Here is a 21,994-nt window from a genome sequence, read left to right on the forward strand (position 1 = left end):
AGAAAGATCCGTAGTGGTGGACATAGGCCACCAAAGTGCACCATCAACTGGGCCAGTGATACGTTTTTGTTAACTCTGTAACTAACTATACTTGAGACCTTAGAACTTATATCTCAAGGTGGGTGGCGCATTTACGTTCTAGATGTCTATGGGCTCCAGTAACCACTTAACACCAGGTGGGCTGTGAGCTCGTCCACCCATCTAAGCAATAACAAAAAAAAACCCTTTGACTGGGTGTGTAGGGCCGTGTAGGGCACTGGTGACCTACACGGCGCACTGAAGCAATTATGTCGATTTCTGTTACCAAGGCGCCTAGATTGCCTAACTTTGCCTTCTTTTGTTTGTGAATGTATGTTTTGTCTTTAGGTCTCTTAGAAATAGATTCACTCTCAGTATCTTCAAATTCGTCTATCCCAAAGTCTACTGGATATTCCGGCGCCTTATTGCGAAGATCGAAGAGAGAAATCGACATAATTACTTCAGTACGCCACGTAGGGCACCTGTAACGTACATGGCATTCAAAGAGTAAATATGTCACCTTCGGTTATGTGCTTACAGGAGCCCATAGATATCACGACATAAAAACTGCCCACCGAACCCGAGACGTAAGATCCAAGTTTACATTTTTTTGTACAACAAACAGGTTTGAGCCGTAAAATTGCGGGACATAAGAATTTATAATCAGAGTTTCGATTGGTTATAGTGGTCTCATGAATAAAGGTGTAGTCGGATATCTGTTAGTAGGTTTATAAAGTTAACTAATGTTGTATACTAACATATAATAAGTAAGGCGTCTTAAGACCCGCACGGATGGGTATCACCATCCTGCATATTTGTGCCTTGAAGCAACAGTCCGTTTGAAGGGTGAGCGGCCGTTTTACTATAAAACGGAGACTTAGAACTCATGTCTCAAGGTGATGTCAATGAGTTACCGTAACCACATAACACTAGGCAGGCCGTGAGCTCGTCCACACATACAAATAATCAAAATAAAAACTCGCCAATAAATCCCTCAGGACAGGAGCAGTTGTATGAAGCCACGCCGTCAACACAGCTGCCTCCATTCAAACAGGGGCTCGACCAGCATTCGTCCCAATTGGTTTGACATTGCACGCCAGTGTAACCATCAACGCAGTAACAAGAGTATGTACTGAAAAATTACATATTTTTATTAGATCGGTATATGATAAGTAGAGAAAAAAAAATCGAGTTTTTGAAGAAAATTCACAGCATTTTTTAATATAGTTTATTTACATTAACTAAAGTATGTAGGTACTGTTATCGAGCAACACTTCCGGCCTCACATAATAAATTATTTACGAACTTAGGAAATATATAGAACTTATTATTCTTATAATATAATTAGTAATTTCATAATCAAGTAAATAGTTCATTCATATTTTCTTTATACTTATAATATTTTATTGGCGCCTTCCGCTTGACAGCTTCCGGCGCAATAAGTCTTAATGTTATTTGTTACATAATTCCATATTATTAAATAATAATTGTACGTAAATAATCAGCAGAATAATTAAGATGATCAATGTTTAATATTACCTACTCAGTTTGTATTAAAATAGGTCAAGATGATTGTATAAATACCGACGGTTAGCATATCTCTGTTGCATTCGTATTCTACCCACCGTAATGTGTACTAAAGAGAATATATTATTTCGTGTGGATGTAAATTGTCTCAATTGTCGCCGCCACCCTGAGGATCCGTTTATACTTCAGAAGTGGGATTATGCCAGGCCCATGCATTGACGGATTTGAGACCGCTGAGAAACACAGGCGATACAAAATGCGACGTGTCACCCAAACCGATGCGGAGGTTATTCCAACGTTCCGGCCGGATGAAAAATCTAGCAACGTCAAGGGATGGCTGCACAAGATCGACCAGTTGGATCACGTATATGGATGGGACAACAAAGACTGCCAGTTCATCATGCAGATATGTCTTCGTGGGTCGGCTAGGGATTGTGCGATACACCACCGCAACTATACTACACATCCGCGAATGGCTACCACATGGAGAAGGTGCTGTTGCTCCAGTTGCAAGAGGGACCGACTTTCAACCAAAGAAATGTTACGCCTGCCGAAGAGAAGGTCATGAAACACAGAACTGCAAAGAGCCGCGCTGCGAGGTGTGCCATCGCCCGGGACACACGTCGGTTAGCTGATGGTATGCGGCCAGCTCTTCACACCCAAAAGTGAGTAATATCATATTTACAACATACAGCGTATGCATAGATTTAAAAAAAAAAAAAAAAGTGTTAATTAATGGCTCTAGTCTCATTGCATACGTAGACATGGGCAGCAAATTAAATATTTTGTGTGGCATATGCTGATAAGTTAAAAAATTAAAGATTGTCTTCCGTGGTTACAATGAGAGGTTTTGGAGGCTCATACTTGTCGACATCTTTAGGAACATCCCCGTGAATGTTCATATAGACAACATTATTGTGGCTTTGTGGAAATAACGAATTACGACATCGCTGATATAGATTTAATAATCGGAGAATCAATGATTAATATCAATATCACAAAATTCTGTTAAATTCGTGGGTAGTAGTGAAACTTTTAATAGTACTCTTAGTGAAATAAAATTACAGACAGCTCCCTGATAATTTAACAGACTGTCTGACTCAAGATGGGTATAAACAGACCCTTAGTTTTTTAAAGATCATTGGTTTGTATAATTTAGTATGATGTTGAAGTCAATGTAACTTAAAATGATACTGTAAACTGTGGTCGTTAATGACACTAGTTGTTAAAAAGGGACCTTAAATAAAAAAATAAAAAAAAAAAAATTACAGACAGACTTGTCCAATGTATTTAGGACACAGCTGTATAATATCACAGTAAATTGCTGCTTTGGTACAAGTTTATCTCAATATTAACACTAATGAAAAATTTCTTATGAATTCTGTATATTTTGAGCTGGGCTGCATGTCCTATGTACTTTTGGGTGGACTTGTAAGGTCGAAAGATTGCTTTTTAAAAATAATTAATATCTGAGACAAAATCATTGAATGGAAACATAATTGATTAATAAGCACGCGTGGAAATTATTACTAATAAAAATGAGTCTACAAAGTAGTATGAACGTTATGATACTTGACCAATCTACTGACTCAGAATTGCAAGTATCTGATAAAACAAAATCAAACTATTTCAGAATAGAGGCTGCATCAGTTATCAATAAAAGCTGTGTGATGTACAAAAAAAAAAAGCTGTTATATAAAATAAAAAAAAGCTGTGTTATATACAACAAATAAAAGCTGTGTTATATACAACGAATAAAAGCTGTGTTATATACAACGAATAAAAGCTGTGTTATATACAACGAATAAAAGGTGTGTTATATACAACGAATAAAAGGTGTGTTATATACAACGAATAAAAGCTGTGTTATATACAACGAATAAAAGGTGTGTAATATACAACGAATAAAAGCTGTGTAATATACAACGAATAAAAGCTGTGTTATATACAACGAATAAAAGCTGTGTTATATACAACGAATAAAAGCTGTGTGACGTACAACGAATAAAAGCTGTGTGACGTACAACGAATAAAAGCTGTGTGACGTACAACGAATAAAAGCTGTGTGACGTACAACGAATAAAAGCTGTGTGACGTACAACAAATAAAAGCTGTGTGACGTACAACAAATAAAAGCTGTGTGACGTACAACAAATAAAAGCTGTGTGACGTACAACAAATAAAAGCTGTGTGACGTACAACAAATAAAAGCTGTGTGACGTACAACAAATAAAAGCTGTGTGACGTACAACAAATAAAAGCTGTGTGACGTACAACAAATAAAAGCTGTGTGACGTACAACAAATAAAAGCTGTGTGACGTACAACAAATAAAAGCTGTGTGACGTACAACAAATAAAAGCTGTGTGACGTACAACAAATAAAAGCTGCGTGACGTACAACAAATAAAAGCTGTGTGACGTACAACAAATAAAAGCTGTGTGACGTACAACAAATAAAAGCTGTGTGACGTACAACAAATAAAAGCTGTGTGACGTACAACAAATAAAAGCTGTGTGACGTACAACAAATAAAAGCTGTGTGACGTACAACAAATAAAAGCTGTGTGACGTACAACAAATAAAAGCTGTGTGACGTACAACAAATAAAAGCTGTGTGACGTACAACAAATAAAAGCTGTGTGACGTACAACAAATAAAAGCTGTGTGACGTACAACAAATAAAAGCTGTGTGACGTACAACAAATAAAAGCTGTGTGACGTACAACAAATAAAAGCTGTGTGACGTACAACAAATAAAAGCTGTGTGACGTACAACAAATAAAAGCTGTGTGACGTACAACAAATAAAAGCTGTGTGACGTACAACAAATAAAAGCTGTGTGACGTACAACAAATAAAAGCTGTGTGACGTACAACAAATAAAAGCTGTGTGACGTACAACAAATAAAAGCTGTGTGACGTACAACAAATAAAAGCTGTGTGACGTACAACAAATAAAAGCTGTGTGACGTACAACAAATAAAAGCTGTGTGACGTACAACAAATAAAAGCTGTGTGACGTACAACAAATAAAAGGTGTGTGACGTACAACAAATAAAAGGTGTGTGACGTACAACAAATAAAAGGTGTGTGATGTACAACAAATAAAAGGTGTGATCTATGATAAATAAAAGGTGTGTCGTATGAATTAGATAATACAAGATATAATTACTGCTTAAACATGTCAATTTCAGGTGCCATACACCAGCGACAAACCAGGCGCCAATAGCAGCGCTGATCGCCGTGGGACACGGCATACACAGGATGGCCGAATGTTATCGAGCAACACTTCCGGCCTCACATAATAAATTATTTACGAACTTAGGAAATATATAGAACTTATTATTCTTATAATATAATTAGTAATTTCATAATCAAGTAAATAGTTCATTCATATTTTCTTTATACTTATAATATTTTATTGGCGCCTTCCGCTTGACAGCTTCCGGCGCAATAAGTCTTAATGTTATTTGTTACATAATTCCATATTATTAAATAATAATTGTACGTAAATAATCAGCAGAATAATTAAGATGATCAATGTTTAATATTACCTACTCAGTTTGTATTAAAATAGGTCAAGATGATTGTATAAATACCGACGGTTAGCATATCTCTGTTGCATTCGTATTCTACCCACCGTAATGTGTACTAAAGAGAATATATTATTTCGTGTGGATGTAAATTGTCTCAATTGTCGCCGCCACCCTGAGGATCCGTTTATAGTACCATTTTGTTCGATAACTTTTTGCCATCTTGTAGGTAGGGACACGATCCCATTGCTATAGAAATTTTGGGACTTCTGATCAAAATACCGCGACAATTTGTTTTGACAGTCCTCTCGTGACCTGGCACTGCCTAAAGAATTCTGAATAGACCGAAACATGTAGAAACCTGAAGGTGCAAGGTCAGGACTATACGGCGGATACATTAACACCTCCCAGCCAAGCTCTTTTAATTTTTGCTGAGTGGCTAAAGATGTGTGAGGTCTAGCATTATCATGATGAAAAACCACACCCCTTCTGTCGATTAATTCCCGCCGCTTTCTCTCAACTTCTTGCTTTAATCTCATCAGTTGTTTGCAGTAGAGTTCAGAATCGATGGTTCTGCCTGGTAACAGCTCATAATGAATAATGCCCTTCCAATCCCACCACACACACAGCATCACCTTGTTGCGAATTAACCCGGGTTTCGCCAGTATGTGAAACCGGACCGGCCTTTAACCACGACCTTTTTCGCACGTTCTTGTCGTACGTGATCCACTTTTCATCACCAGTTATCAGCTTCTTCAAAAATGGTTCGATTTCATTACGTCATAATAAATAATCACAAATGAGTACACGGTTCATTAGGTTTCTCTCAGTGAGCTCGTGAGGTACTCTGTTTTGTGTAAACTGTTTTGTGGTCAATTCCCAGTTCTTCAGCTACGTCGTAACTACTGATATGCCGACCTTGCCCCATTTTTTAAAAAATGGCATCCATTTTATCCGTACTAGGGCGATCAGAGCGACGAGCATCTTTGACATCAAATTTTCCGGATTGAAAACGCTTAAACCAAATTTGTGTTACTCTCACAGACACCGCACTAGGTCCATAAACATCGCAATTTTTTTTCACGGCTTGCGTTGTATTTTTACCTTTTTTGTAGTAAAATTTTGAAATGTATCGAATTTCTTCATTAGGTTCACTCATCTTGACAGTACGAAAAATAAATAAAAATCACATATTTTCCTAATTTGAATTTGGAATTATCTTCTTTAAAATTTAAACTTTTAATGATACCAAAACCAGCCAGATACAAATTACAAGATTTTTTTACAAAAAAAGAGATTTTATTACAAGCTTATACATACTATAATGCGAAAAGACTCTTTCCCCAACCTATTATTATTATGGGTGTTCGCATAAATCGGAATCTTTAAACGTGTTTTTCACAGACTTCAAAACGTCACATTGCCTTGAAAATTTACACACGCATTAAATACATACCGATGACACTACAATAATTTTATATCTTCGCTCTCATGTATCCAGTATACCAGTATCAACGAGATTTAAAAAAGGACGGTTAGTAATTTATTAGTTCGAAAGTTAGTTCGGTATGCTATTTAAGCGTTTTTTTGTTGTTTTTAAACTACATATATTTATTTAAGTATAAGTGGTTTTTTACCCCAAAGCTAAACACCGAAGAATACTCTAATTCAACACAAGCGGTGGATAGTCAAAGAACAGTCAGTGCTGTCCATTTTCTCTATTTCCCTAGTTCTTTCTCTCTCGAGTCCTAAGGAAAATCGGTTGATAAATAAAAATCTCTCTCTGTTTATCAAGTGATTTTTCTTGTTTGTTTTTTAGTAGCTTTTGAGTTTGAACGTTAAGAATTATAATTTTTTTTAATTGACGTTATCGAAACCCAGAGAAGTCAAAATGTTTTTGTTAGGAAGAAAAGATTACTGGTGGCCCCAAGGTCTTTCCGGTTTCACCAGAATAGGTGGATGAGCACGGGCTCAGTCAGGAGGGGTAGGATTTGCTAGCAGTTGCCCGAGCGCCTCCGAAGGAGACCTAATAGCTCAAGGGTAGCTGCTTCGCGAATACATCTACTACAAGATCGGAATCGCGACCCACTGAGTAACGTCAAAATGTGAACACCACCACCCACCACGAGACATGAGGTCTAAATCACAATTGTAAATATAGTAAGTAATTTTAAGTATAACGGCTATCACACCGTTCAAATCGGGACCCATATTTGCTTCGTGACATTTATTTGGTTTGGGTTTTTATTACACAATGTTATTCCTTCATCGTGGAAGCCATTTGAGAACTTGTGTTAAGTACGTATTTTATTACAAAAAATGGTATCTGCTTGCGGGATTTGTACCTCGGCACAATCGATCGATACGTGCACGTCGCGCCGTGTGGCTCCTTAGACCTCGGCGCCTCAAAATTAAAATAGATACTATGCTTTTAGTGTCGAGTGTTTCCTGAGCCGTACCCCTGATATCCGAACACAGCTCATGTGAATCCTGCTATATATATCTGGTTTGGAGATACAAAGCTATAAACACTTTGGTAAGGGTAACCGCTGCCCAAGAAGTTCATTATCCTTGCTCGGCATCACACTCGTAAAGTATGTGATGTGTAGTTTCCACACCCTCCTTGAATAATTTATATGTTGCGTCGTCACCCAAGCTCTTCTTGTTTAGGTTCTTCCCAGTACCGAAATGTAGTGTGAGCGCCCCAAGTAGGTAAATATCTTAGGCTTCTACAAAGCTATGTGACTTTATCTGCATTAGCTTCACTAAGGAGTTCTTTTTAATGTCCTAACTCGTTTTGGTCTTGGAGTAGTTTTTCAATGCATCATAGACCATCATCATGGGAATCCCTATGCAATATGATTCGGGTACTATCATTGCTTTATCCGAGCCCAGTTTTGGTAAATCAGCAACTAACTTTAGAAGTCGTCGTGGCCTAAAGGATAAGACGTCCGGTGCATTCGTATGTAGCGATGCACCGGTGTTCGAATCTCGCAGGCGGGTACCAATTTTTGTAATGAAATACGTACTCAACAAATGTCCACGATTGACTTCCACGGTGAAGGAATAACATCGTGTAATAAAAATCAAACCCGCAAAAATTTTAATTTGCGTAATCACTGGTGGTAGGACCTCTTGGGAGTCCGCACGGGTAGGTACCACCACCCCACCTATTTCCGCCGTGAACCAGTAATGTGTTTCGGTTCGAAGGGTGGGGTAGCCGTTGTAACTATACTGAGACCTTAGAACTTATATCTTGAGGTGGGTGGCGCATTTACAATGTAGATGTCTTTGGGCTCCAGTAACCACTTAACACCAGGTGGGCTGTGAGCTCGTCCACCCATCTAAGCAATAAAAAAAAAGCCTTTTTATTTCTTTCGACACCAAAAGGTCCAGGTCCAAAATACCCTGTTAAAATTGGCACCGTTGTGTCGCAGCTTATTATGTATCCATAGCCACTCCAGCGTTAGTTCGGAGTCTATTTCAGTAGCGTCCAAACTTGAGAGCAGCCTGACTTATTTACATAACTTATTAGATTAGTATTTTTTATGTTTATGTATTCGGACGAAATAGAGCGAGCGGTTCCCTGTGATCTATACTATAATACTATAATAATAATAATAATAATATTATAAAGAGGTAAGATTTGTTTCGAATAGGCTCCGAAACTACTGGACCGATTTGAAAAATTCTTTTTCCATTAGAAGCCGACATTGTCCCTGATGAACATAGGCTACTTTTTTTTTTTTTTTTTGTTTCATGTGTGTTTTAATATTTCCGAAGCGAAGCGAGGGCGGGTCACTAGTTCGTTTATAAAGATGAGAGATGCTATTATGTTATTTTTACCAATTTATTAAATGTGTTACCGCAGAGTAAAGTTCACTTAATGCTTTAATGGGAAGAAGAAACTAGCTGAAGAGCGACGTGAAATTGACAATGCAAGTTGAATAAAATAGTTAACACAGTATGAGCCGTGAGCAACTAAGACCACACTTCACGATAAGTACAGATGATTTACGGAAAGATATCCCAGTTACACCTTTAGCATTAAATGCCTCAGCTACAAGTGTGTTTACACTAAATTATTGTAAATTCTTTTGAAATGTTATCTATTGCATACACATTTCATTTATGAAAATTATCTTTGAAAGATCTCCTTGAACCAATAGCATTAATTAATTATACGTGAATCAAGTAAAATCCAATTAACACATAAATTAAAAAGGGTTAAAATAAGAGAAAAATCTTAAACTTAATACTTTTAGTAAACAAACCTTTTTTATGAGCATTACCTGTTTACATCATCGATGCATATGCCGTGTAGGCAAGGGTTGCTAAGGCAGGAGAGGCCTGCGGATGCCATCCTGACCGCAGCTAGCCACCACACAGCACGCAAATAAGACTTTACTTTTTCATACATTTTAAATTTAGTATTTAATCAAAAGACCATTAATTCACATTTTTTTTAATAATAATGAAATTAAATAATCAATTTCAAACCACAAGAGATCAATACGAATTACGATTAAATTCGATTTTGAGATGTAGAACTGACACGAATTAATATAAAACTTTAAATAACACACTTAATTTTAACGTAACACGATCCTTGAATAGTTGTTAAACATAAATCGAACGACGCACAAAGGATAGGTGGCCGCCAGTGCTCAGTGGAACGAAAAACTGGGTCTCATAAGTGAGGCGTGGTATACCACCGTCCGTCGTCATGACAACTCAACTAATCACACACTACAGCACAATGTGGTACACGCGTTATTGATATAATTCGTATAACAATCCATTAGTAAGGCTGGTTAAAGCTACCTCATTAAAATTTAAAACATAATAATAGTTGTTATACATGAGTAAATAAATCAACTACTCGAAAATTTCTAGGACGCGGTAAAACCAAAACAATTTCAAAGTTAGAATTGTCAATTTCAAATGACTTGTTAAGCCTATTGACTGTAAGCGTCATATTTAATTTTATTGGGAAGCTACATAAACCGTAGTTTCTTCGCCATTATTGTGAAAAGTAAAAAAATAAAAAAATATCTATTATAAAATTACGTCTCGTATGTATAAGGCGTATTATGTATTATTATTTAGGCGATTTAATTTCCTTTTATAATAATCGATTTGAATCTTTATTTGCAACATTCATAATGAAATAAAAATGCCAAATAAAAATTTAGTTATCAATAAAGTTAGATAAAAATCCCGCCAAACAAGTTAAAAGATTCCACTAATTTCATTGGTAAAAAGAAACCAATGGAAACGTTCATTTTGAAGGCTCCAATAACATTTGCCGTTATCAACATCTGTTCACAACTTTTGACAGCTGGGAGCATTGTCCAATTAGAATTAATAACGAGTCATACATTCGAAAACATCTTATTGATGAAAGTAACTTTTCGTTTTTAAACAAAAATTGCATCAGTTTTCGGCTAATAATAAATTATCTTATATTTGTGCTGCTGCATTAGCTAATTCTAAATTAATTTTTTTTTTATTATTTTTTGTTAATAGGATTTGATAGTTTTTCTTTCTGAAGTTTTTTTGAATTCGAACACTTCTTCGACGAAGTCAAGGTTTCAAAACGCCTTGCAAACGTTTTCAAAAACCAACATGTGAAAGGTGGAACAATGACGTTAATGAAAATCTCATTAGATTTTGCTTTGTCAATAAGTTTCTATAGCAGAGGTTTCATATTTTACTTTACTGTAAGGTTTCATAGTGCACAGCGAACACATCAAAATAAAATACATTAGGTGTTTAATTGAAGAAATAAGAGTAATAGTTGTTGAAAATGGATCCTGGAATCCTTTGTTTCCACCATTGTGATCACAAAGTATTTTGTACAATTATCCCAGAACAGTGCCCAGTGTGTAAACAAAATTTGGATAGATATGACTACAATCTATTGCCTTTCAGGTAATTCTTTTGTTATAGTGTTTTTTTAAACTGATCAAACGTGACATATGAAGGTCGTCGCTAAATGCCCTAATTTTGTTTCAGGGTACCTTATCCTTTTGTGAAAGCGTCCCAGCATCCTCGTGCAATTGTAATGAAACCTACACACGGTGACTTTTTAAAGTGAGTTTACGAAATTTATATCTCAGAATTTGTGTGAGTCATTGTTCTTATCATAAAAGTTATGTTATTTATTTTATTTTAGCGATTATTACAATTCCAAAGACTTGCATATAGGCGTGACCAATTCCCATGGTTGTGTAGTAGAGTTTAGTGAAAAAGGAATACGAGGGGTTGATAACGCTGTGAAACAATGGAGTGATTTTGACACGAGTGCTGATTGGGACCAATGTCTTCTATTGGAACAATTTGATGAACTTTGGAATGAAATATGGGACAGTGTTCTTTTAAAGGTAAATCATGTAACATTAGGTATAATTGTGTTTATAATTTTTAGGGTGCTATAGATTGACAATAGAGTTGTTTTTTTTAACATAATGACTTTTTGAAATAACTTATTTTGCAGTTGAGTCGTATTGATCTTCAGTTTACTGATCACCTTGTGGAGTAATCTCAAAGACCTGAGTTGTGATGCTATTGCTAGTCTAATGAACTTTTGTAGTATGTGAATAAGGATCTTAAACAGGCTTTGCATAAATTTCTGTTTACAACATCATAGTAACTTCTTTGCTAGATTTATATATTTAATTATTCTACTATGATACTTATTTTCATCTTTATTGTTAAACACTTACTTTTTTCATTGTTATCAGGTGAGTCTGAGTCCATTCTGGCAGGCAGACAAATATAATGAAGAGAGACACAACTGCTTCACCTTTGTGTTAACATTCCTGAGAGCTCTTGACTGCGGGGAGCTTTCAGAGAAAGCCCATGACCCCAAACTCTTCTGTAAGCAGTATGTGGTGCCAAGAACATCAGCGGCTGGAAAGTATATTTCGTTATATAGACAGCTTAAGAGGCAGAATTATTTCATACAGAACCAATGATAGCCTATGAGTATCTTTTAATCTATGTATTTATTTAGCACATATTCAGTATTAACTGTGATGTTTTTATATTTAGATATAAGATTTGTTAAATTAAAACGCATTTACTGTAGACCAAACGAATTTTTTCTTTATTTAAATCATTTAATAGTAATGATTTATTTTTGTTCTTTTTGCTTGGAAAAAAGATCTCAAATGCGAGAATGTTATTTGGAATTGATTACAGGTGTTAATTTAAGAAAATGTATTCTATATGTTATCAGTTCAGTCAAGTATTTTAGAAAGGATTTGAAAATTTTTCATCTGGGATTTAAACAGATGTCAGTAAAGGAGTGGGCTCAGCTTGTTTTTTAAAAATCTTAAATATTTATAATTTTCAAGGGTCTCAGACTATTTATATACATGATTAATTTATTTATTTATCTCATCAGTGTTCAATAGAATTAATGTCTTGCCAGTTATGCTGTAGTCATAGATACTATTAATATATAATAAAAACTTATTTGTAAAGGAAAATGATTCTTCACTCAAACACAATAACTAACTGGGATTAACATATCTTAAACTTTTGTACTTTTTTAGTGAATATCTAAATTGTAGTTAATAATAGTTAATGTTCAATTAGCCATTCTATATATTTACATGTGGTTCATTGAAAACAATGTGTCATTCTTCTAAGTGACGTGCTAGTATTGCTGTGTTTCTTACTAACAGATTGAGTCTGAATTGGGTTGAATTTCTCGGTGATGAAAAAACATGTGAAGAATTGGAGCTAAATAATTAATATTGTATTTAATGAATTTGGTTTTTGAAATGATAAAATCATGTGTTTGTAATTTATAGCTTTTGAAATGTGGTGTAATAATTTCCTTGAAATGCTATCACAGTATAGGTACATACTAAATGTCACCAATGTAATGTGTAATTGCTTCCTTTTTTAGACTTTTTTTTTACAGGTCATAATTTATTTAAACTTCAAATAATTAAATTATGATCAGCTTTTTATGTAGTATATGCTCTAGTACTATTCTCTGTTAAAAACTATTCACATGACATTCAAAAATTTAAGTACTAGCTTTACTGAAATTTTGTAAGGTGGCACTATTGTATTTACAACTGTTCCCAAACAATCTTTTACCTAAACAGCAGCAGCTTGCCCTGGTAGCTGGTTTTGCCGATATCCATAAGCAACAGTGACCATGACCATGATGGTTTTGGAAAGTTCTTGTTTGTTTCTTCTAAGTATACTGATGCATTCAGATTGTGATTTCCAGGGACACCACTTAATGCGGGCTAAGAAAGATTGATACATTTCTATCTTTAAAAAAATAATCTGATAATAAGTATAAAATGTTATTATGAAGCAATATGTTCAAATTTAAATATCTGAAAATAATTGTCCTGACTTAATAGTGGATATGTTATGTATAATTATATTATCACTGTAGTAATTTCAATATTAATCTTATGCCGACTAATTGAGACTATGGCGTGAATGTCAATGTGAATAGAATTCAGTGTTAGAATTGCTTCATTGTGAATTGTTTGACCTTTACTCCTGCGCCATTCCAAAACTTTATGTATTGGCCTCTCTAATAATATTACCTACTTACCTTGCGGTCTTCAGTATCTATTGCTTAATATTACACCATTAAGGAACTAAAGGAGTTGTGTTTGAAATGTTGAAAAGCCAGTATCTATAGTTTGTTTATATCCTCAACATTACATTTTGCAGAAATAAATTGATGACACATCAAGTTTTGCAACATTTAATATCGTCTCACTATAGATACGAGCATCGGTTCCTATTCTTAAAACTGAGACTTCAACTTTAAGAACATTAGAAATGGATCTCGAAGACATTTTTAGGTGCTATGTGTCTAAATAAAGTATTTGTTAACATGAAAACGAAGTTTTAATTAAATACCTTTATTAACAGTAAATATTATACTTAAATTAGTTATTCCTTAAATAGCTACTTTAATTGGTAACAATCATGTTCAATCAGTATTGCAAATACGAACGTGCTCACGAAATACATACATCTTTAAATCTATTATTATGTAACTATGACAATGATATATTAATTAATAACTTTAACTGGTGCAGATTCTAATCCCACCCAAAACTTTGCGCCGTTGTAGGCCACGGTAGCTCTGAAATAGAAAGAGTATGCTTTAAGATAAATTGTATTTTTTTTATTGCTTAGATGGGTGAACGAGCTCACAGCCCACCTGGTGTTAAGTGGTTACTGGAGCCCATAGACATCTACAACGTAAATGTGCCACTCACTTTGAGATACAAGTTCTAGGATCTCAGTATAGTTACAAGTGCCCTACCCTTCAGACCGAAACGCATTACTGCTTCACGATACCTTTTTATTTTTATGGCCCTTGTAGGCAGACGAGCATATGGCCCACCTGATGGTAAGTGGTTATCGAGAGGTAAGCTCACAAAGCTCAACTTTGTTAGCTTGCTTACTTAATTGCTTCGTGGTATCTATAATTGCGATCCACTGAGAGGATTCGGCTAGAATCGTGAGTTGTGTTAGTTAGGTTAGTTTGTACGTCAAACTCTTCGGCGAGTTCGACGAGAAATGTACGCATGTACGTATGTTCCTGTATAAAATACGAAAGCTGAAAAAAGATTAAGCTCACACGAAATTTTTTGAATCCCTATAGACCTTTGAATTGTTTCTATGTCGTGGTCCTTGGCGACCACGAAAACTATAGTATTCGAAACGTCAGAAATAATATAATGGCAACTAAAAACGCGAGATTGTACCGTAACAGTGTTTTTAAATTTAAATATATAGAATCTACAACACGCGAAAACCGCAGAAAATGCTATAATCATTTTTATTCTTTAATAAAATTAGAAAAATAGCATTTCGTTACGTGCATCTATTCCCCTGTGTAAAGTTATCTATCATAAATATTTTTAAAGATAGCAGACGATCATGAAATTTTTTTGAACGTAATATAAATTTGATAAAATTAATTAAAATAATGATGCTATACGAATTAGTCTTTATTGCCCATTGGCATCTAAATAACCAATTCATTGATTTGATATAAAATTGAGTTTTGACGAGTCAATGCCGACTTGTTTCACAATCGTACATTGAACTTTGCGCTGTAAAAGAATACGTTACTTCACATAGGTATAGCTGACAGTTGCTTCGCAATTTTTTTTTTATTGCTTAGATGGGTGGTCAAGCTCACAGCCCACCTGGTGTTAAGTGGTTGCTGGAGCCCATAGACATCCACAACGTAAATGCGACACCCACCTTGAGATATAAGTTCTAAGGTCTCAAGTATAGTTACAATATTGGTAGATATATTAGTCCCGCGACGTATTAGCTCCAAATCTTCATTCCATTTTTTAGAACTCTATTTTACCCAAGAAAGTTGAAGGATTACTGGTGGCCCAGAGGCCTTTCCAGTTTCATCAGGACAGGTGGGCGAGCAAAGACTTCGCCAGGAGTTGTAGGATTTGCTAACAGCCGCCCGAGCGCCTCCGAAGATGACTTGCGAATGAATCTACTACCGGATCGGAATCGTGACCCACTGAGAAGATCCGGCGAGAAACTCAGTGGACTGATGTATGGGTTAAGTTGCATGTCGAACTCTTTGTCGGGTTCGATGAGTATGGTTATCAAAGACGTCTAATGTAAAGGTTATTAGATCTGATGGATCCGTAAGGACGTGTCTAGGGTGTCGACGGTTACTGGCTCCTGCGTGATCAGGATGCAGGGAGTAGTTAGCGGCGACAACGATAAGGCGCTTATCATGACGCATAGCCTTATCGAAGTAGAAGATAGACTCATCTACCTACCTGAATTTGATTTCGTCGTTGAAGCCCACAGGTGGAGTCCAAGTATACGCAACAGTTTGTTTGTCATATTGTTCATCGTGCTTCTTGTGAGTCACTGCATTCTGTAAGTATACAAAATAATATATGAATTTTGTACGAACAGTAGAAAACAAACAGAAAATCGATTACATATAGTATTATATTTAATTGGGAAATATAACCATAAATTTAAATTGTCGTTTATTCATTAAAGGTGTTTTTTATAATTTAAATTTTGTTTTTTTAATTTACAGTAATAATATTTAAGAGAAAAAATCTCAATATAAATTGTAAAACTAGACTCGTTAGTCGCTTTTTGGTCAAGGCTCTTCTCCAGTGCCGAACTCACACAAACGACCCCACGGGCTAATCCCCAGAGCGACTAATTTTGGAAAGTGTGCAACAACATGTTCCTTTCCGTTATGGAGGTTAAAAGTTTGAAAAGTGTGATTAGTTATATATTTAAAATATTAATAAATAAGAAATACGTACAGTAAATTTGCATATTTTAAGATTAATTTTTGTTTTTATAGTATTAGTTATGTAAAGATATATATTTTTTATAAAAAATTGCACCAGACCTCCTAGTTTTTATAAAACGTGGGACTGCATTGTTAACGGTACCCCGCGGGCGGCACTTCAGATAAGTCCGGCCCTGCTCTTAAGCATGGTGTAGCAAAGTTATATGCAAGGCTTTACGAAACAAGAAACATACTTTAGTCTAAATGTCATGACAAAGAAATTAGGCAATTGTCAAAAACAAAACGTGCACGGAATAAACGTAGCTGCAGCTGAAACCTCAAAGTCATGTCTCAAGACAAGCATCGGGATTCACGTTGGTGCTTTTAGACATTTCAAGCTCTGGTCACCTTTTTCGTCGTGCGACGTGAAACTTACTCCACTTAATTTCTCATTGGATCTTAGGGGGTCGCAATTACTACTCTTACTAAAGTAGATGCTAGCAATATCTCTCAGGTTGGACCCCGTGAGCTCGCCTAATAGTTCGGTAAAACCTAAATAGCTCCTCGAGGCTATTTGTAACTAGGTAAGTACGGGAAAAAACACGTTGCGTAGCTATCTATCTCTGCCTATGCTCAGCCACTACTTAATTCCGGTCGGTAACGAACTCAACTATTTTCACTAAAGTAAAACTATAATCTTATCAATGATTCTTAAATCATGAATAAACAAACACGTTATTAACATTGATAGTAATTCGCAATTATTATTTTAATTACAAGTAGGTACTAACGTACTAAGAACGAAGTTGACACTAGCGGAAGTCACGAAATGCATAGATTTGTATAGTCACTAAGGCTTTTTTTTTGTTTGTAAAAATTAAATACCTACGTTAGCATTCAAGGTTGACTATTTAATAATCGGGATTGCATTGAAGCAGGTACTTAAATTGTCTAATGACTCTCAATTCAAAGTTACCTTAAGCTATGTATTTACTGTCGGAACTTAAGTATTACCAAAAATAACTCATGTATTTTTTTCTGATAGCACGATTTTGAAGCTGGCGTTCGTTTCATTACTTAAGATGGAAGTTTGAATTCTATTGATATTTGGAACACAATTATTGCTTCATGGCGAAACAGGTAGGTACAGGTAGCTTCTTAACATCACTACTGAATTAGAACGTATCCTTTGGTAAATAGTTTTACAAATTGCTGTTATTTTCTGTCGGCCTAGACTCTGTAGTACTTACTGTATTTAACATGAAATAATAGGTAAAAAACCAAATGAACATATATAGGTGGAGACATCGCAATATAACTGGAAAATAGCTTAAATCTAATATTAACCTTATAATGTTTATGGGTAAGCTAAATATAAATTAATGATGTATCAATTAGAATTAGAATTTTTGTAAAGGCAGACAAGATTATAGTGTCCTTGCCCGCAGACGATGAGTAGCACCGGAGGTCATCGCATCTAAAATGGTGTTCTGTTAAGCACTAAGTGGTGGCATTAATAACGAAAGGCTAGCTTGATAAAGCTATTAATAGTTTATACATATTTAGAAATTCAGTCTCTTTTTAAATAAATCATTATAATTTTATTACTGGTATAGAAATGATTTTTACCAATTTTGAGACATTTGAGACTATTTTGAAATAGTAAATTAATAAAATGTACTTACTCCAGGCTCGCCGCAATTGAGTAGTTTCGCGAATTGGTCGTTAGGGTTCAAAGTGAACTTGCCGACAATATTGTTTCCCTGGCGGGCTTCGAGCAGCAGACCGCGTATAATGTTCTCTGGCTTGTTACCGCTGATCACAACTTCCATGGGAGTACCGGCTTTGACTGTCTAATGAGATAATAAAATACATTAAAACATCTTGGTGGAAATTATTTGCGTGACCTTCTAGATCGTGTCAAGGCTCGATAGGAACGAAAATATTATGTTAATAGCATGTTGTTCTCATGGACTTTTAAAATTATAATTTTTGATTTGTGTCGTTAAAAAATAGAAGAAGTACGTTTATGTCGATCTTTGTGAACGTGACATTTTGAAAGATTTTTTCTTCCTTTATTATTATTTGTATTGTTGTTTATATTCGAGGCAAATATTGAACCGTATGTTCTGGATAACCAAGTCTTACAAACTGTCGGCGGTTGTAATAATTCTGATTCTTGACTGACAGTAAAATCGAAGTAGCGCCAGCGTCGTTCCAATGCAGGATGAAATATTTATCTAAGAGCAAACTATAAAGCTTATTAGGGCTCGGGAATAGCTTATGATGTTGTAGGTATATGACGAATCACTCGATTTTTTTAGTACAACACCGGAAGCATTTCTGATTTGCGATTGTCGTTACATGCTCGGTTTTAGTTTGACGGACAGAGTTTGAAAGATTGCGGATATTTATTTTAAGCAATTGGATTTCAGTGTCCGGAACACATGGACAAAGAACTGGAGCTTATTCGAACAATCGAGCGGCGCGAGGTCGCCTTCCGCGGACACGTGCTTATAAATACAATTTTTAACGAAATGAAATGTAATGTACCGGTAAGATATTAGAAAAATCATAACCCGCAAAATTATAATTTGCGTAATTATTGGTAGTAGGACCTCTTGTGAGTCCGCACGGGTAGGTACCACCACCCTGCCTATTTCTGCCGTGAAGCAGTAATACGTTTCAGTTTGAATGGCGGGGCAGCCGTTGTAGTTATACTGAGATCTTAGAACTCATGTCTCAAGGTGGGTGGCGGTATTTACGTTGTAGATGTCTATGGGCTCCAGTAACCACTTAACACCAGGTAGGCAGTGAGCTCTTCCAACTATCTAAGCAATAAAAAATTAAAAAATAAAAGACAAATGTAAGATAAAAGAACTGGGCAGATAGCTCTAGACAAGCTTACAACAAAGTGTTTGCCAGCTTTTAGTAGGTATTATAGTTTGACTTAAAGTAAATGTAATTTCGTCTATTCGCCTGAACTGTTCTTTTGGGAAATTAAATTAAAAAGTAACTACAATGAAAAGAAAAAGATAATGGATGAGATTCGTCACATGTAAGTAATTGAAGGATAAAATTCGGTTACACACAAACTTGCGTTCAAAAGTTAAGGAGATATGCGCTTCTAAGCCCGTGAAATGTACGCTTCCCTATACATTTTTTAAACATCTAATGAGCCAATATCTGAATAAACTTGAAAAATCTTTCAATCTCATTTGAAGTAGAATTAATTGTTTTTCGATGTAAGAAATTTACGGGCACCGGCTGCTTAGAAATCTGCAGTAAAGTAAAATTTTAATGGAAAAAATGAGTTACTTTTGATTTTATCACGGAATGTTTATCTCAATTAACTTAAAATTGATTGTATTAAATACGACATGCACTTGTTTGATTTTTTGTTTGGTTTTTGCTTAAAACAAAAAAAGTCTACCGACTACAAAGGTACGGCTACTTTAAGTATTTAATTCGACTAATGTGATGAGTGAAAAAGAGACATTTTACCTTTGTGCTGGTTGTAATGGTGTAAGGTGGTGTAGACGTTTGAGGACTGACAGGATGCTTCGGGATCATGTCAATGCATGCACTCTCTGGTGCCCCAGAAGAATATGCGTTGGCATAAGACGCCACGCAAAGTACACCGACAGCATATAAGAAACGCATTTTTTAGATCTTAACCTGAAATAAATTTAATTTTGTACCAAATTGAAGTAGTTAATTCAAACGCTCGGGAATAAGTAAGACGCACCGCGGCAGTGTAGTCGTACGATCCCTTTTAATAATCCTAGGGTTGATGCCCTAATTTCCAAGTAACTACTGCGAATCAATTGCGCTTCTAACACGTGTGCATGAAAAAAATAAAATAATGTATTATTGTAGATAAGCCATGTCCATTCTGGTGTTGAATTGTTACCGGAGACGACATTCTTCCTGGCTTAAATTTGTCAGGTGCATTTAGGTTTTCGTGCGGTTTCAAGTAACCGATTAACTTTAGTCGGATCGCGAGTTACAATCTTTGCATCGATTCACGTCATTCTAAAGCGGGTCATGGTCCTTTCTGTTCATCAAATCTTGAAGTCTGGTAGGTGGTCGAGGACATGCTATGCTCTCCACATGTGTTATGATGTAAGTTTCCAATCGACAAACGTTCACGCTGTATTATTGCATAAAATGCTTAAGGCAGACGTAGATCGGTAGACTAGGTTTGGAAATGTTTGTGTTGGCGGTAACATCTATTTTCTACAGATCGGAGTGCCTTGTTGACCGTGATCTTTGTTAAGAAATGCATTGAATATGCAATGAATTGATCTAAGTTTCGCTGTTTGTGTGCGGAAGCATGCTATGGTTGACACGCAAAGGGTTGGTAGTTGTTAGCATTTGGATGGATGATAGCTGGTTACATCTTCTCTCGTTTTCATTGATTTTCTATCTATTCAGACAAAACTATATTGTTTTCAATTTACGGACTTTAAAAATATTATTTATCGAAATTTATTCTGATTAAAGTGAAACTTAAACTAAACGTAGGTACTATATGCTTTGTGTAATTTTAAAAGTCAATGTATTAAATTGCTTGTTTAATTTAAAAAATAATCATTTTACGTAAAAAGTTAATTCGACGTCAAAAAGGGAATTTAAAGGTATCGAACGGTAACGTACGTGCAAATATTGAACTGGTTTAATGATAGTAATAATAAATTTGAAAAAAAAAAACATAATTTTGTTAGCTTTTCGTTAGATTTTGTTTGAAATTAAAACTTTCAATTACAAGACTAGCTTAGTCGTCTGTGTTTACATGTAGTATCTATAATCGTATAAAAGATACTAACTTTAAAATCTTAATCTTTATCTAAGTTCTTATTCTAAAATTTTTAAAGGTCTATAAGTGCTTTTTTATTTACCTGCGTTTTAATTTATACAGAGCGCTTGCGTCTGGTATCCGAGAATGCTTGAACGAATTGAAACTGCAATCTTCGCCATTCAAGAGCTATATATTGAACCCAAAGCCGCGTGGAAGGGCAGAAGGCCAAACAGTATTATTTTGATTGTGTGAAGTGGACATAGTGCCATAACACCATGACTAGAAGTTTTAGATTTGTGACGTGTGCTTAAATAATTTATTCAAGTCATGTTTTCTTGTAGAGTGCTGAATCAGGATAATGTTAATTTTATTTGTATGTTTTAAAAAGCTGTGAATGCGGATGCCCAGAGCAAACTATACGCCACATTGTCATGGAATGCCATCAACGAGATTCGCAGGCCAAGTGGAAGATCTCAAAAATGTAACAGAAGAAGCTATCGATTATTTCACAAACTGTAAATTTAAATTATAACCACGCAGTGTAAACGAATGCCATACGATAAATAAATAAGTAGGTATAGATCTACCTATCATCACACGTGCAAAATGTAAAGTTAAAAGAAGCAACCACTTCACCCACTTACAAATTTTACATCTTTTTTAAAAATTCCCGACAATGACGATAGCCTACTACTATCGTCACTGTCGGGAATATTTCAAAATTTCGATATTTTTTTTGCATATTATAATAATGGTCACGAGTCTACATCACATCGAAATCGTCAGATTATTGAATGAGAGCTTTTTTAGGTTCACTTA

At 35.3% G+C, this 21,994-nt stretch overlaps 2 protein-coding genes and 1 long non-coding RNA gene across 4 annotated transcripts; 2 read left to right on the plus strand and 1 right to left on the minus strand.

Annotated features, from left to right (window-relative positions):
* The first annotated feature begins 1,282 nt into the window (after nucleotides 1-1,282).
* LOC119631225 (uncharacterized) lies at nucleotides 1,283-5,222 on the plus strand. Its single transcript, XR_009972916.1, has 2 exons — nucleotides 1,283-2,146; nucleotides 4,740-5,222. It is a non-coding gene; the product is annotated as an uncharacterized LOC119631225 (long non-coding RNA).
* A 5,083-nt stretch (nucleotides 5,223-10,305) lies between these two features.
* Nucleotides 10,306-13,966, plus strand: LOC101744473 (MKRN2 opposite strand protein). The gene is made up of 4 exons (XM_038021815.2): nucleotides 10,306-11,012; nucleotides 11,097-11,174; nucleotides 11,257-11,464; nucleotides 11,825-13,966. Exons 1-4 carry the CDS (start codon nucleotides 10,888-10,890, stop codon nucleotides 12,056-12,058), a joined length of 645 nt encoding a protein of 214 aa, XP_037877743.1. The 5' UTR covers nucleotides 10,306-10,887; the 3' UTR covers nucleotides 12,059-13,966.
* Nucleotides 13,967-13,971: 5 nt separating this feature from the next.
* Nucleotides 13,972-21,641, minus strand: irp2 (immune-related protein 2). 2 transcript variants are annotated; one of them, XM_012692845.4, is made up of 5 exons: nucleotides 21,276-21,641; nucleotides 19,879-20,052; nucleotides 18,060-18,227; nucleotides 15,896-15,996; nucleotides 13,972-14,214 (listed from the first exon to the last, which is right to left on the minus strand). In XM_012692845.4, exons 2-5 carry the CDS (start codon nucleotides 20,035-20,037, stop codon nucleotides 14,142-14,144), a joined length of 501 nt encoding a protein of 166 aa, XP_012548299.1. In that variant the 5' UTR covers nucleotides 20,038-20,052; nucleotides 21,276-21,641; the 3' UTR covers nucleotides 13,972-14,141.
* Nucleotides 21,642-21,994: the final 353 nt, after the last annotated feature.

The sequence above is a fragment of the Bombyx mori genome, chromosome 4, assembly GCF_030269925.1.
Source record: "Bombyx mori chromosome 4, ASM3026992v2".
In the NCBI taxonomy this organism is placed as follows: Eukaryota; Metazoa; Arthropoda; class Insecta; order Lepidoptera; family Bombycidae; genus Bombyx; species Bombyx mori.